The sequence below is a fragment of the Coturnix japonica genome, chromosome 10, assembly GCF_054131305.1.
Source record: "Coturnix japonica strain WE chromosome 10, WE-NBRP24, whole genome shotgun sequence".
Lineage (NCBI taxonomy): Eukaryota > Metazoa > Chordata > Aves > Galliformes > Phasianidae > Coturnix > Coturnix japonica.
In genome coordinates this window covers 1921273-1935907 of record NC_140672.1, presented here as the reverse complement: position 1 = coordinate 1935907, position 14635 = coordinate 1921273, and the positions used below count along the sequence as shown (strand labels likewise).

General features: G+C 43.2%; 1 protein-coding gene across 5 annotated transcripts in view; it reads right to left on the bottom strand.

The window, feature by feature from the left end:
- EBF2 (EBF transcription factor 2) overlaps positions 1-14635 on the bottom strand; it is a 114264-nt gene that overhangs the window by 94417 nt on the left and 5212 nt on the right. For all 5 annotated transcript variants that reach the window (XM_015883033.3, XM_015883034.3, XM_085510147.1 and 2 more), the window contains exon 6: positions 10260-10328. In XM_015883033.3, the coding sequence (XP_015738519.1) occupies positions 10260-10328 (69 nt within the window). The remainder of the gene's footprint in view (positions 1-10259; positions 10329-14635) is intronic.

Here is a 14635-nt window from a genome sequence, read left to right as displayed (position 1 = left end):
AAAGTCTGTACATGGGTGGGATCACAGCTGTGCTTCGAGCTATTCCATGCAGCTACATAGAACTACCACATTAAAAAACCACCTTATGTTGTTCTTTGCCAGTGCTCTTACTGTCCCAAAACAGCTCTAGCTTCCTTATAGACAGAAAATAATACACTCAGAAATACAGGAGATACTTAAATACACACATTAAACCTTGCAGAGAAGGAAAACTTTACCCCCATCTAACACTGAAGGTAATTTTAATAAGAGACCTCAGACCAAAAGTAGAAGAGTACCACTGAGCTCTTAAAAACGCATTAGGAAGCAAAGAAATGTTTAAATGAAGGTTGAAGTAGTAACTCATTTAAATCCCCTTGATGAGCATATAAGCTATATGTGTGTATATATATATGTGTGTAAAATAGATATACATATATATATATATATATATATATATGTAAAATAGAATGCTTAGGTTTATATTTCCTTCCCACATGCCAGCACGTATCTTGGCCAACCAGTCTCCAGGCCATTGAGAGGATGCTTCTAAAACATGCACCATACATACTCAGCACTACAAGCAGCCTTAGCTGATAGAACCCACCCCAGCTGAATGACATTACAGAACCCATGCTGCTCTAAAGCCAGCTCTGATCTCTGCAAATAGGGAACACTGAAATGATGTCTGCCTTGCTCTGAGAGCAAAAGAGCCATCCAATATAAGAGTATGGAAAAGGACAGTTTTGCATCTCTTTGCCTGCTCAATAAAAAACAACACGGAAGCTACAGAACTAAACACAGGAGGAATGCAGTTGTTTCATCCATCAGACAAATGGTTAAGTTTGCTGCTTCTGAAGGGCAGCTCTGATTTCAGCAAGTTATCGGGCAGGGCTGTCGTCCCGCTTGTGTTGCTTGGCTAAATAGGAAGAAGCAGGGACTGAAAGCACTGAAGTAAAGCTAGAAAATGAGAGAAGCAGATGTCCTGAAGGAATGCTGGGAAATGCTTGAGATAAAGGGGGAAGAAAAAAAAATAACCCCTTTAACAAAAACATCCCAGAGGATTTTATTTTAGGGGTGTTTTTATTTTGGAGGTTCTATGTCAACAAGTGACACTGACACAACACTGTATGCTTTCCTCCCCGCTTTAGTAGAGGAATTCTGACTGACCAGACATTTTGTCAGCATCAAGTAGAATGATTTACACACCAGCATGGGTGATTATTTCCCTCCCAGGTACTGAATGCCCATGTTCTTAATGAGAATGGAGACATGAGAATAGAGACATAAGAAAGCATCATCATCTATGTGGATATTCATACCCAAATTCAGTATCTAGCACAGTCTACTTTGACATCCCACTGAAATCTCTAGCAGCAAAGAATTCAAGGATCAGTTGAAGCTGTCTATAGGAGCTTAAGACAGCCCCAGCTATGGGGCATAGGAAGGCAGCAGATCCCCTCAGTGTTACCTGCTATCCAGAGCAACACCCAGGTGCTTTCTTGTCTCAGATTTACTCAAATGTGAGATTCCTAAGTCTGGCTCTTAAAAAGGGAAACTGAACACTGTGACTTCTCAAAAGTTTCCAAACACAAACCAAGCCAGGAGCTCAGAGGGGGGTTTTCCACGGCTCCATTTCTCACTTCAGGATTGATTTTCAACAGGATGTTTGTGTGCGTGCTTCTTGATTTTGATGCTAACAAATACCAAGCACTAATTGCTTTGCTAAATCAGGACCCGTCTGCTGAAAAAAAAAAACTTTTTCTCTTTTAAAATCATAAGAAAACTTAACCGCATCCCTTCAAAAATAATTCAATCCAATTTGCATTGGCATCAGCAATCCCAGCTTCGAGTCCAATCTCTTTATGGCATCAGCTCATTTCATCTGCTCAACGTGTATTGGCTTTCAGCTGCTTTAACCACCTCCACAATTACACTCCCTGTGCCACTTCCTTTCAAACACTCGGTGATCTTTCTGTAAGATTTGGCTTTTTGAAAAGCAGCCGTCCCTTGCGCAACTGTGCTCTTGCAACATAGCTCAGGGGTACAGAGCCATAAGAGCAAGGCAATTATTTCCTTCCTTTCTGATACAAGCCTCCTGCACAGAGCTCCCAAGATCAAGACAAGAACCCAGAGGGAAAATATGGTAGCGGAAAACTTTTCCCCTGGAGCAAAGAAACAGACCTAACTAGAGCAAGTGAGCGCCTGCAACAATCAGACTGGAGGAGAAGAAAGCAGCTCGGCGGTGCAGGCAGCAGCAACAATGGAAAGCACAAGCATGCAGAACTGATAGCACGTCCTGGGGAGAAGGTGGGCGACTTCTCAGAGGGCAGCATCAGAATAAAAGGGAAAGATCCAAGGAGTCACTTCCTTGCAGTCTAAAGAACCTGAATGCTGAAGGGACTTGCGGCAATTGAGGATATGATTTTCGCTTGCTCGAGATTCACGTTTCCAATGAGAATACTTACTCTATGCTTTCTTTTTTCTTTAAGGGAAGGAAAATCCACAGAGCAGGGATTTCTGCCTTCATGCACAAAAACTGAGCGGAGGAAAAAGGGCTCCACATTGCAGAGGCTGCATAGCTGGAGTTGCTCTGCTCACTGATCACTCCAGGCCACGCAGGTACAAGGTTAGGATGCTATAACCCAGACCCTTAGAGCCCAGACATCCTAGAACAGAAACAGGTTAGGGCCATTCCTTCCATTTTGCTGAAGGATCTTAAGTAAACAGAGCAATAGGATCCAGACAAAGTCAAAAAGAGGACCCTGGACTACTGCTTTTCTTTCCTGGAAGAGCAAACTTCAGTCTTCATAGGGTTTTGTTTTCCTTTTTTGGTTTCTCATATGAGAGAAATCCCAAAAATATCCCATAAATAGGAATCCCTGCTGCTGCGTGTGCTGGAATAAATAAAAGATCCCTTAGGCACGAGAAATGCCATCATCTGGTGGGATCAGCTTCATGCCATCTTCTGTCAGGTGTGACAGTGCTTGATTGCTCACAAGAGGGGCAAGTGATTAAAAGGCACCACAGAGCAATCCGTCCCCATTTTGTTTTATTCTATTTTGCCAAAACAGCCTTTGTAAGAAAGGCAGAAATTCACGCAAGGAAAGAGCAACCCTCTTTGCCTAATAGGTTCGCAGCCACCGAGACTCAAATAAGCTGACTGCTTAAAAACAACTCCAGAGCCACAGTAAAAGATAGAAAATTATTGCTTCCTGTCATGGCCAAATATTAAACACAGCGCACACCTAATGGCTCTATCACTCCCCAGGGAAGAAGCTTTATGAACAATAAAATCCCAGCAGACTCGCACTGTTTGGACTTAGAAGCCTCATTATAGGCTCACTGATCCAATACAATTTACAAGCTCAATGGACTCCACTTGAAGGAAAAGCCACCAAACATGAAGTTATAAATGGAACGCCCATGGAGCTCTTTATTTGGGAAGGAAATTAGCAGAGAAGATAAGAGGGGGGGGGAAAAAGGGGAGGGAAAGGGTTAGACGACAGCAGCACATTAGCAATCCAAATCAAAGAAGAGAGAAATGCAGATCACACAGAGTGGAAGTGCTTATTTGGCCCAATCTGGAATATACAAAAGTTGGATCCCACACCTCAGTGTGTCACGGAGATCTCTACCCTTCACTGGGTACATCACACAGGGACTTAACCTCTTTAAGATCACGATCCCAGCTCCAACTGATTTGAGTTTCAGTGACATACCACAATACCTTCAGCCTACTCCTTTCTTTCTTATATGTGCTTCGGGTGATGCTCTGAGTAGGAAAGACAGTTTTTCATGCATTAACAGATGCGATACATTCACTGGGAGGCCTTCTTCAGACAGGGAGGACACACTTGGGAGAGGCTGAAATCTTTGCATGTTGGCAGGGTAGAAAAATAGATGAGATCTCACCAGAAACAGATGGTGAGAGAAGCACACAAGGAAGGAATGGGCAGTAACAAAAGGCTCAAAAGGGAGGAAAGAGGCAGGAACAAAAAGAGCCAGGGCCGATGAAGTGACAAGTCCATAAAATCAGGTCTAGACAGAGGCCAAGGAGTGGAAAGGTGATAGGGAAGACCATTTCAGGTCATAAATACAGGGGATGCTTTCATTAAGATGCAGATACTCTTGAAGTATTGGCACATTCAGTGGGGAGTGCAGACAGATCCAGGGAACGCAGACATTTCAACAAACTGAACTAGAGAGATCCCACATCACACATCCAGAATTTCTCTTGTGCTGCTTGTACAGTGCGTTTATCATCAGCTCCTATTCCCAGAGGTACTTTAGTTCATGGGAAACTTACTCCATTCCCCTCTCCAGTGCTACCAAACCCATTGATTCTAATGGCTCCTCACACTACCTCATCCGTCCTTCTGAGACCTCTTATTATCAGCTGGCTGTGCAGCCATTTAACCTCCCCACTTGCTGTTTGCATCTGCACAGAACAGATTTCTCCTGATTTCAGTGGTAAAGCTTCCATTTAAAGGAGAACAAAGAATTTTCCACACCACGTTTTAACTTTTCCAAGTCAAGATTTAACCCCCCCCCCAGTACCACCACTGTTCTTTATCTTAGCTGAAGCCCAATCAGACCACTGAGATTAGGATTCATCCATGCTTGCTATCCAAATACACTAAAACATGAAGCTCATCTGATCTAGAGCCACTGAAACCCTTTGGGTTTTGCTTTCACCAGTCTTATTTTCTTAAGGCTTCCAGGCAGCAGCAGCAATAATCAGATTATTTATTTAAATTATGTTATTGCATGTCTAAGCTCAGACCTAAGCTATTCACCTTGTGGATCTCAAACCAGAACACGTGCTAAGACTGGAATACTCCCACCCATCACATACTCTCCACAATCCCCTTTTTCTAGCAGCACATTTCCCTCCAGCACATCCCAAAAGGCTCAGGACAGAACAGCAATGCAATGACAGCTTACTGAGGAAAAACCTAGCGGAAAAGAGGTTCCAGTTCTGTAAGCTTCCTAATGAATCTGTGCTTGAAATCAGCAGCGATTTACACTGATCTGATTTATTGCTGGCTTGGATTCAACAGCAGTAACCTTCAGCCCAGGTAGCTGCAACCAACAGGCTGGAGGTAAGGCAACTCAAAGCACTCCAGTATAACCTCTGCCTTAATAGCAACAGCTCCCATGACCAAGTATTTACACACAATTATCAGCATGTGTATCCTTATGTTATTAGCCTGGGTTGGCTGGTAGAGACTAAGTGAACATCCAGAAAAATACAGGCAGCCCACCATGCACCGAGAGGGGGAAAAAGAAGCAGAACCCAGGGTTTCCATAGCCCAAACTCATGCCTTGACCACAAGTCAATCCTTTACTCCAAGAGCTCTTTATGTTTTTGGCTCATCAGTCTCCTGGAAGAATCTGTTGGCTGTCTACAGTGAAGAAATAAAGCAGCACAAGCTGACCATCAGTTTGCTCAGTTTACAAGCCAAAGTGGCAGCACACATTAAAGATGTCAGAATCCTTTGGATGGCAAACTTCTAAGAAAATTTTTAGTCAGCCAAAAAGAAGAAGGGAGGGAGAGAGGGGGAACAAAAAGTTAATCACTAGGAGAACCACTTGTTAAATGGAAATGGCCAGCACAGAGCACTGAGTTACCGACTCCCCACAAACATCCAGTCTACTAAAAAATTCATAAAGAGACAGATGGCACAACAGCAGCTCTTTGCAGGAGAGCAGGGTTTAGCAGTGAACAAAGGACTTTGACTCCTTAGGACAAGAGGAGCGATCACTGTGGGTTTTGGAGGCTTGGAAGGGGGGATTGGTGCATGTGGGGAGCTGAGAGGGGCTGCATCTATCTGTGCCTCCTACTTTCACTCCATAGCAGCAGGTTGGAGACATTTATTCTACTCTGGCAGGCATACAAGGAGGAAGGAGAATAGAATACAAGCGATCCAACATTGCTGTGTATTGGAAACGCTCCTTGCGGTAGAAATCAGAGGGAAAGAATTAAGACAAAATAAAAGAGCCCTCCTATTTGCATAGCCAGGCAGCTGCTGGCACTTGACATTAATGGGGAAACTGAGGCACAGGGTTGTGCAGTTTGCTTGAAATGATGGGACAGTTGTGTCAGTGGGAATTTGATATAATGGTTCATACAGTTCTGCCTTTAAGCATTATCTTTTCCCTTAAGGGTATCTCCTAAAGACCTTTTTGGATGATTGACATAAAGAGGCAAAAAGAGGAAAAGCAAAAGCCTGTACTTTTTTCAAGTTCAGGAAAATGGGAATGACAATGAAAGCCAAGCTGTAGGGTGGGCAGGGGATCACAATGCAAGAAGACATAGAGCCCAGTGCTATGAATGTGGACATTTCACACAGAGCACTTCAACACACAGCATGAAAACTACGGTGGCATAGTCAGAATATTTATACGCCTGGCAAGGGATGTATTTCCTAAAGTGAGTTTTAGTGCTTGTGAAATGTGCCAGACAGGCAGCCTGGGAGAGTTCAGCCCTCTGTTTATCTGTACAGCAGGTAGAGCCTGAGTATCAGCAGGGAAGAAAACCTCCATCCGTGCTGCCCCGTTTCCATGCTGAAGGGACAGACCCCCATGCTACAAGAACGTAATCCAGTCTCTGTGGCTTCTTATAGAGATGCTAACAAGCATACCAGCTGCGTTCATGGTTTGGGGTATTTCTTTAAAAATGGTAATAAAGATCTAAATATTTACAGCATGAGACAGCTGACCAATCCTGTAGTTCCCCATCTACCAAATCCACTGTGCCAAGGGCTCAGCTGGTGCACATCCATACCAGGCTGCCAACCCAGCTGCAGGTCTGGCCCCATGCCTCCACCCACTGGCTAGTGCATGTCTCAACCCAAGGTACAGCCCAGCAGCTCACCTTAATCCCATCCATCACATCAGCCCTCACCCCTCAATTGCAATAAGCAGAAACAAAAACCACCTGATACTCCACAGGGCAATTAGGAGACGTGTGAGTAAACTTCAGCAGGGAATAGAACCCAGCATCTTATTCCAGAAGCATATCTGACCTGAATGACCTCCCTCCACCAGTTCAAAGACAGTGCAGAACCCCAGAGCCTTCATGCAGTACAGCACAGAGCTCACACTCATGTGTTGCAGCACTGCTCCAAGTAATTCCACTGTATTAACAGAAAAGGCTGTCCTGAGCCAATTACATTCCATTGTTTCAAGTGAATTAACTTTTTTTTTTCTTAATTAAGTAGAAATTTCTCTTGACAATTTATCTATTATTAGAAGAAAAAGTAATAATAAGCAAATAAACCTGATCAACCAAAAAAAGCCACCCAGTTCTCTCCAGTACCCTGGAGGCTGTAAGTCAATGGTGGCTCCTGTAAATGAGAAAAAACACTGTGAACGAAAAGCAGACAAAATAACCTCTTCTATAGAACTTAAATCTGAAGGAAACAAAGTGTTAATAAACATGGATATCTAATTTGCATTTGATGGGTGGGCAGTTCACATCCATACCCGTACAACTCACCTGAAATAACAGAAAATCTGCAATGAAAAGAGAAATTCATTTGCAGTATTCCTGGCCTCTTCATCATGCAACCAAATTCCCTTTCATTTGCATCACAGGGGGAAAAACAGCAAATTAAATGACTATGAGTGTGACAAAATATAGCTTCCATTTGGGAAGTATCATATAGAAATGAATTACCCTTCGACGTCCCTCTCAACTACACCCCATCCACTTCATATCACTGCCTATAAATTCAGAGAGAAACGGTAGCAGGCAAAGATCAAATTGATTGCCACGAATGATGAGATGCGTTGAGAACTGTTGAAATGTTGGCTTAGTTGGGAAATACTGGTGGTAGGAGGATGGTTGGACTGGATGACCTTGGAGGTCCCTTCCCAATCATGGTGATTCTATGAGAAGAACCACTTCAGCCATAAGGAAAACAAACTGTAGTCCCAAAATTATGACTATCATAGATATTAATTTCCAAAACAAAGTAGAAAAAAATATAGGAATTCATTGGGAATTCACCACTAGGATTCACTGAGGGAACACACAAGAACCAGTTGGTGAATTTTGACCTCCTATGTAAAATTCCAAGCTTGTTCTGACATTTTGAGATGTGGCTGTGGCTCCTAAGATCTAAAAAAGTTGCAGCCCATATTTTGGGAACATTTTTGGACTAAAGATCCCTCGTTATTTTCCTGCATGTGTTCCAGTGGTCCTCCCAATCCGAGGTTCCAGTGCCAGAACATCTGCAGTAGCAGCATGGGAGGATCTGAACTGAGTCAGTGCAGAGGTGGCGGTGGGAGCCTGACCTGAGTTAGACTGGAATTCTGGATCAGAAGATGATTGCAGGAACACAGATACCGCAGTGCATCTCAAAGACAGCTGCCAGCAGGAGAGGGCACGTGGCAAATGTCATTGGGGGAAGCTCCATTTCATATAATGTAAAGCATTCGTTTCCAAGAGCAAAGGAAAATACATAACTGCAAGGGCCTTAGGATCTAAATCTAGTCTGAGGAGCAAAGGTCGCTGCAGAAATGTTTTATTCAGCATGAAAACTTTTGGAATTCATTCAAAGAGTAGGGGAAAAAAACCCAACAGCAGGGCTGAGTGTTTTATACTTAACTGAACTATTTCTTCCTTCCTAAAGAGGGACACAGCTCCCATGGTTTGGCAAACACAACCGAGTTGTGTCTCCCTGCAGCAAGGAGCAGGTGAGCCAGCACAGCACTGGTCTCTAAAAACACAATAAGTGAGGAAAAGAGAAACCAATAAAGGGGAAAAAACGTGATAAATATGATGCTTTAAATCATCACAGGGTGATTATAACCTGCACTGATGTGGTGCCTTAGCCCAGCGAAGGTTGTACTGTGCATCTCTAGCACGGACAGAAGGGCCCTGTCCTTTGCTGTATAAGGAACCTGCATGCCCCACTACTTTTACAATAGAGCAGCTTGGAGATTAGCAATTAACAACCTGGTGACCTCCCGAATCCTATTTGTAGGCTGCTGCCTTTGTGAGAGCTGCAAAACAATCTCTGAACTCACACAGGCCTAAGCTCTACGTCATTCACGAACTAGGTTCCATCTTCACTCCCACACTTTAGGACAGCCCTCTGTTGTAGTTTTGAAGATGCTGGTGCTTTCTGGAGCAGGTTTCAACCACACAGGTCCCCTCACACAGATAGAATCACCATGTTTCATATCTACAGGTCTCCAGTCCCCACACAAAGCATCAGATCCCACATTTTGAATGGGAACAGACAGCTCTGGCTCAAGATGACAAGCTCAGATGGTGGTAGGATCTACCTCCATTGTGGTTAACGCCCAAACCCATACACCAGGCCTTTGCCCTAAGCCATGCTGCTTCTCCAGCAGTGAGACAAGCTTCACAGAATTCAGACTTCAAATGGGAAGATTCCCAAGTGCAGACTCATATCAGATTCAGTCTTGATGTACCTTTAAGACAGCCTAAAGTTTGCTGGAAAACTCATATGATAACATCACCTTGATCTTTCCTGTCTGCTATTAGTTGGTCCCACCACCACCCCCCATTCACAGACAGTTGAGTTGGCTGGTGTCAGCTTTGGCCCAACCACAACAATAATGTACAAAAATAAAAGGAAAACAGTGGAGCACAGGAGTGGGAGCAGCTCCATCACAGCACCAAACCACTCACATTAACTCCCCACTGAAAAAGTGAAGGCAATGATTGTAGAACTTCCTTCAATCCAGCTTGACCATTCTGGATGCCAGGACAAATTCATAATAAATATTATGACAAATAACACCAAAAACTGCAAGTAAAAACCAGGCCTGGACCTGGAACTAAGTCATATATGAAGTTGTTGCATATAAAATCACTCACAATCCTCACACCATCTGTTTTAATCCTTGCTAGCGTGTTACATGTCTGCCTTTACCCCTTCCTTCCTAACTGCGTTTCTTGGGGAATATTGTTATGCTGTGAAAGAATGCTATGGAAGCTGCCAGGCTGCTCTGAGCTTTATCCTCTCTATGATCCGTTTGGATCACATGGCTGGTGAGCAGGAAATACTCCAGATACGTACACAGAATACTTAATTGCAACAAAACTGGTGCAATATGGAACGTAACCGAGAAAACTGAACTCCATTTTGTCTAAGCCCAGGTAGACCAAAGATAACCAGGTTTTAACAATAACAAATCTCAGGTATCTCCAAACAGCAGACAGTGACAGAACCATCAGTCTAAACACACAACCCTTCAGGAATCACTCTGAGGAATAATAATAAGGAATCCTTTCCTACCTGTCGATGATCACGGGGTCTGATGGAGTCTCGTTTCTGTTGCCACAACTTTTCTTCTCGCAGCACCGACTAAAGAGAGAAAGAAAACCAAGACTGAAAGACCACTACGACATCTGCTAAGCAAAGCAATGAGCTCCAAGTCTCCTCCAAGAAGCTTTGGGACTCAGCGTATAACTGGAAGAGCAACTGAGAGAATTCTGGCTATAATTATTGAGAAGGGCTACAAGAAATGAGTGTCCAAACCCCAGTTGGTTTTGGCTAGAGCTTGTTCACTGTGATTCTGTGAAATCGGGATAAAATATGAAAAAGCAGCTTTTCTTTTACTTGAATATTCAACCCTAAATACTTAAAATAAGCACTCAGACCAACAAAAAAACCCACACCTATTTGGGGTATGAAAACCATTCAAGTGGGAGTGTTTTCTCCATGAGTTACAATGCAGCAGGATCTTCCCATTCACACACTGGGATCACCTGGCACGATGAGATCCAACAGAGCCCTGTGAACAGCAGCTTTAACCATTCCAACATCACTACACGTTCCCTGTGCCTCAAACCTGCGCTTACTTGTTGATGCCAGTCCTTTTAAAATAAAAGGAGATGCTAAATATTTAAAAATCCCTGGGGCAGACCCTGGAGCTGCTGTAAATTGTCATAGCTCCATCGGCTTCAGCGCACCTACGGTAATTCACACTAGCTAAGAGTATCTCCAATCCCTCCTCCTCTCAACTTGGTTTTATTTAAGTGCATCTTTAATACCGTTCACAGCCAAATGTTTGCTTATATAGAACTGCCTCTTATTTTGTGTGTGCGTGCTAAAAAGACAGCAGAAAACGGTAGCACGGAGGAACATAAATTTGCCATGCACTTTTGACATGCCCAGTATTAAAACGCATTGGAAATCACACCGGGAACAAAACGCCTTTTGGTTTCTGTGCTGTTGCACCAATAGAACAAGAGAAAGTATTTCCAAAAAATATTGAGTTCAACTTGGTGTTTTTTTGTTAGCAGACATTTCCTCTGTCTGCAGCAATACTACATGAGGCATCCTTTAGCCATGGAACTTACGCAGATGGTCGTAACAAAAGTATATTTGATCGCCCCTACACCACAGCATTGTCTGGACAGAATAAACCAGCAGCACATTTGTCCATCTCATCCCCCTATGCCATGTGTTGGCATAGTGTTTAGGATGAATTATGTGAGATCAGAGTGCAACGGGGCTGAGTTCTGTATGTACATCTTGTTTTATTGCATAGCTGGCACGGTTAGGAACTATACATTTAGTAACACTTCAAATTCCTTCTTTCTAAAACAGCGGTTTATGGCTAAAGTGCTCCAAATATTTTGCATGTATCTACATTCTTATCACTGTCCTAATAGCAGATCTTTGCTACATTGCTACCCTCGGGCCATCCATACTTTTGGAATCACAACAAACACGAAGACACAGAGAAGTTGTTCCTTTCCCAGTGATGGACAAGTTTAGAGGTCCATCAGAGCCCTTCATGAGGACTAAGGAAGTTTTGGCCTGAAGTACCTCTCAGATCTTTGAATCCCCATCTCCAAATGTTTCATTGCTGAACCCAACTCCTAACAGCTCCGTGAGGTTTGTTTTACATGTGCTGCCTAACAGAATTGATTTCTTCCCATTTCAGTCAATGGCAAAAATCCCAAATCCAGGATCAAGCCTACAGTATTATCCTGGAATGAATTATTGGTGAAATCATGCCAACATTTCAGCTTCTGCTTTAGGGACATACCTTTAGAGGTGCTCACTTCCTTAAAACAAGAATATTAAGGGCCATAGATTTCTTTCCATTGCAGAGCTTTCCTATTTCACTTCCTTCTATGGTTTGCAGTACCAACAGCCCCGAAAACAAAACTACAAGCAAATGCAGAACCCAAAAAGCTCTTGCAGACAGCACCGGACCCACAAACCCCATAGGGTTCACATCAGAGGCGAACTTACATCCTTTCACCCCTCTCACCACCCCCCCAAATAAAAATGCTTTTAAAATTCAACCCTCAACTTCCCAACCCAACAACCCCCCCCACCCAAAAAAAAAGAAGAAATCTGTCTCTAATTTCAAACTCAAATAAGCTCGCAGCATGGTGGCCTTTGTTTTGTTTTCTTCTCCCCAACTCCTCCCTGCAATTGCATAACAAAAGTGTCTAAATTCACACCATCTGGCCGATAAAGCCACGGGCCCCAGCGGCCGCCTGGCCCAGCTGATTAGAGCTGCTGTCTGCTCCGAGCCTTGTGGCGAAAGTCACAGCTGTGGGGCTCGCCTGCGCTCAATGCAGCTCTGTTATTAGCCAGCTGTAGACCCTGAGACTACTTCTGTTCGAATTATAATACCTTTTAACCCTCTGAGCATTGAGGGCGTAAGGAGGGTTTGCCGGTTTCCTCTGGGTTGGTAATTGGGAGAAGAAATGAAAAGGACAGAGGGGGAAAAAAAAAAAGTTATTCTGGGAGAGGAGAGCTTTAACTTTGATTTCTATCCACTGTGCGTTTGGGAGGGATGCACCCAATAGGATCCGCTCCCATTGGGTTGTAAGAACCCAAATGGAAGGGGGGGAATAAAACCACCTTCAGATCAGCAAATAAATAAGTAATAAAACCTCTCCCTCTCGTGGAAAGCACTAATTATTGGGAGCTGAGAGCTTAACTTCCAATGGGTATGAAATGGGTATGACAGATCGTATCGATATTGAGACAACGGCACTGCTCAGCGCACGTCTGTCACTGAGTGGGAGATGTGGAGCTTCGGATGCACTCATCTCTATCCAGCAAATATATATATCTGTGTGGTGAATATGTATAAAAAAACATGAAAAAATACCCCAAAAAAAAGAGCCTGCCTTCAACTAGCAAAGATAGGAAGGAGGGGAGCAGGCAGCCAGACAGACCCTTCTTTATAAAAACAGTAGGCATCAATTTGGACAGCAGAGCGGGTACAGTGCATTAAATTTTTATATACTGTTACGATTGCAAACCGAACTGGGGCTTTAAAAATTGATGCTGCCACTTAAGCAGCACACAATGAGGAACGTTTGATTATCGCACTTAAAAAGGAAGAAAATAAAATGTCAAGTTTAACTCGAGTGGGATCCGTTCCCTGGGTGTTATTCAAAGTGATGGGCGTGAGGCCTCTCTGGGATGCGCAGCGTCCCGCTATAGGAAAACAAGGCCTTTAAAAATGGAACGTCTTGATGAGGATATAAAAACACTGAATGAGGAGTGTTTCGTGCAGAAAGGATGTCCCCAAGTTGTAATTCTTCCTTGGCTAATTGAGCAAGCTGGAGAGTTGAGTATAATCTGAATGACAGTTTGTGGTTTAGGATGCTGCCTATCAAGACCTGGATATGCTTCCAGGCACCAGCACAGGTCAGGTGTGTAAAGAGGTGAACATCTTTTCACACTTGGAAATCATAGAGAAGAAGCATGGAAGGAAAACAAACTCCTTTTAAAGAATGGGATGGCGTCAGCTGAGATATTTAAGTTCTGGAACAGAACCTCTCTTCGAAGAGGAGAAGCGGATAAAGACCAAATGTGCCAACTTGTTTTGATAGTATAGAAACCCAGCTGGACAACTCTATTCCTTCTCTGTCACTCACCCATCACAAAGTGGATTTTCACAAGCAGTGAAAGCATATGTGTACAAAAGTGCGTACAAACGCGTGTACAAGTTCTCAGTGTGCCAGAAGGTAACACACAACCCATAGATCTTTGCTGTTGCATCTACAGGTCTTTGTAGAGCACACACTGTGTGTATCTCACAATGTTTGCACACACGTGTGATTGCTGATGGAGAGTAACAACGCTCATTATCTTAAACAGCGGGAGCAAAACCAACACTGTGCTTTTATGTGATTCTTATTCTACTTAACCAATGCATCAACTACTCTCTAAGCACCGAGAAAGTCTCTGAACAAGAAGTCTGTCCAAATACGTTGCTATTACCACACTATTAATAGCCACTGATAAAAAAAATAGCCTGTTAAAAAAATAAATAATAAAGGCTATTAATATCTCTGATAGTCAGGAGGCTGTTTTACAACGTGGCCACCAGCAGCACACAGAGCAGTGACCTCACCACCCCCACCAACGCCATCCATCCATCACAAGGCGTCTTCAATGCAGGTCAGGATCAGTTTTGCTTTTCATTTCACATAAGAACAGTCTGTGCACGATTTAATATGTTTTAATATAAGGATGTTGACCGTTTGCATTGTTATATTTATTGGGAAAAAAAAAAATCTAATGATGTGAGAACGGGATAAGTAACGAGTTACCATGGAAGCATGATGTACATACATAAGGTATGTGCAACTTCAGGGTTATACAAATGATATTAAAAACATCCTCATGTC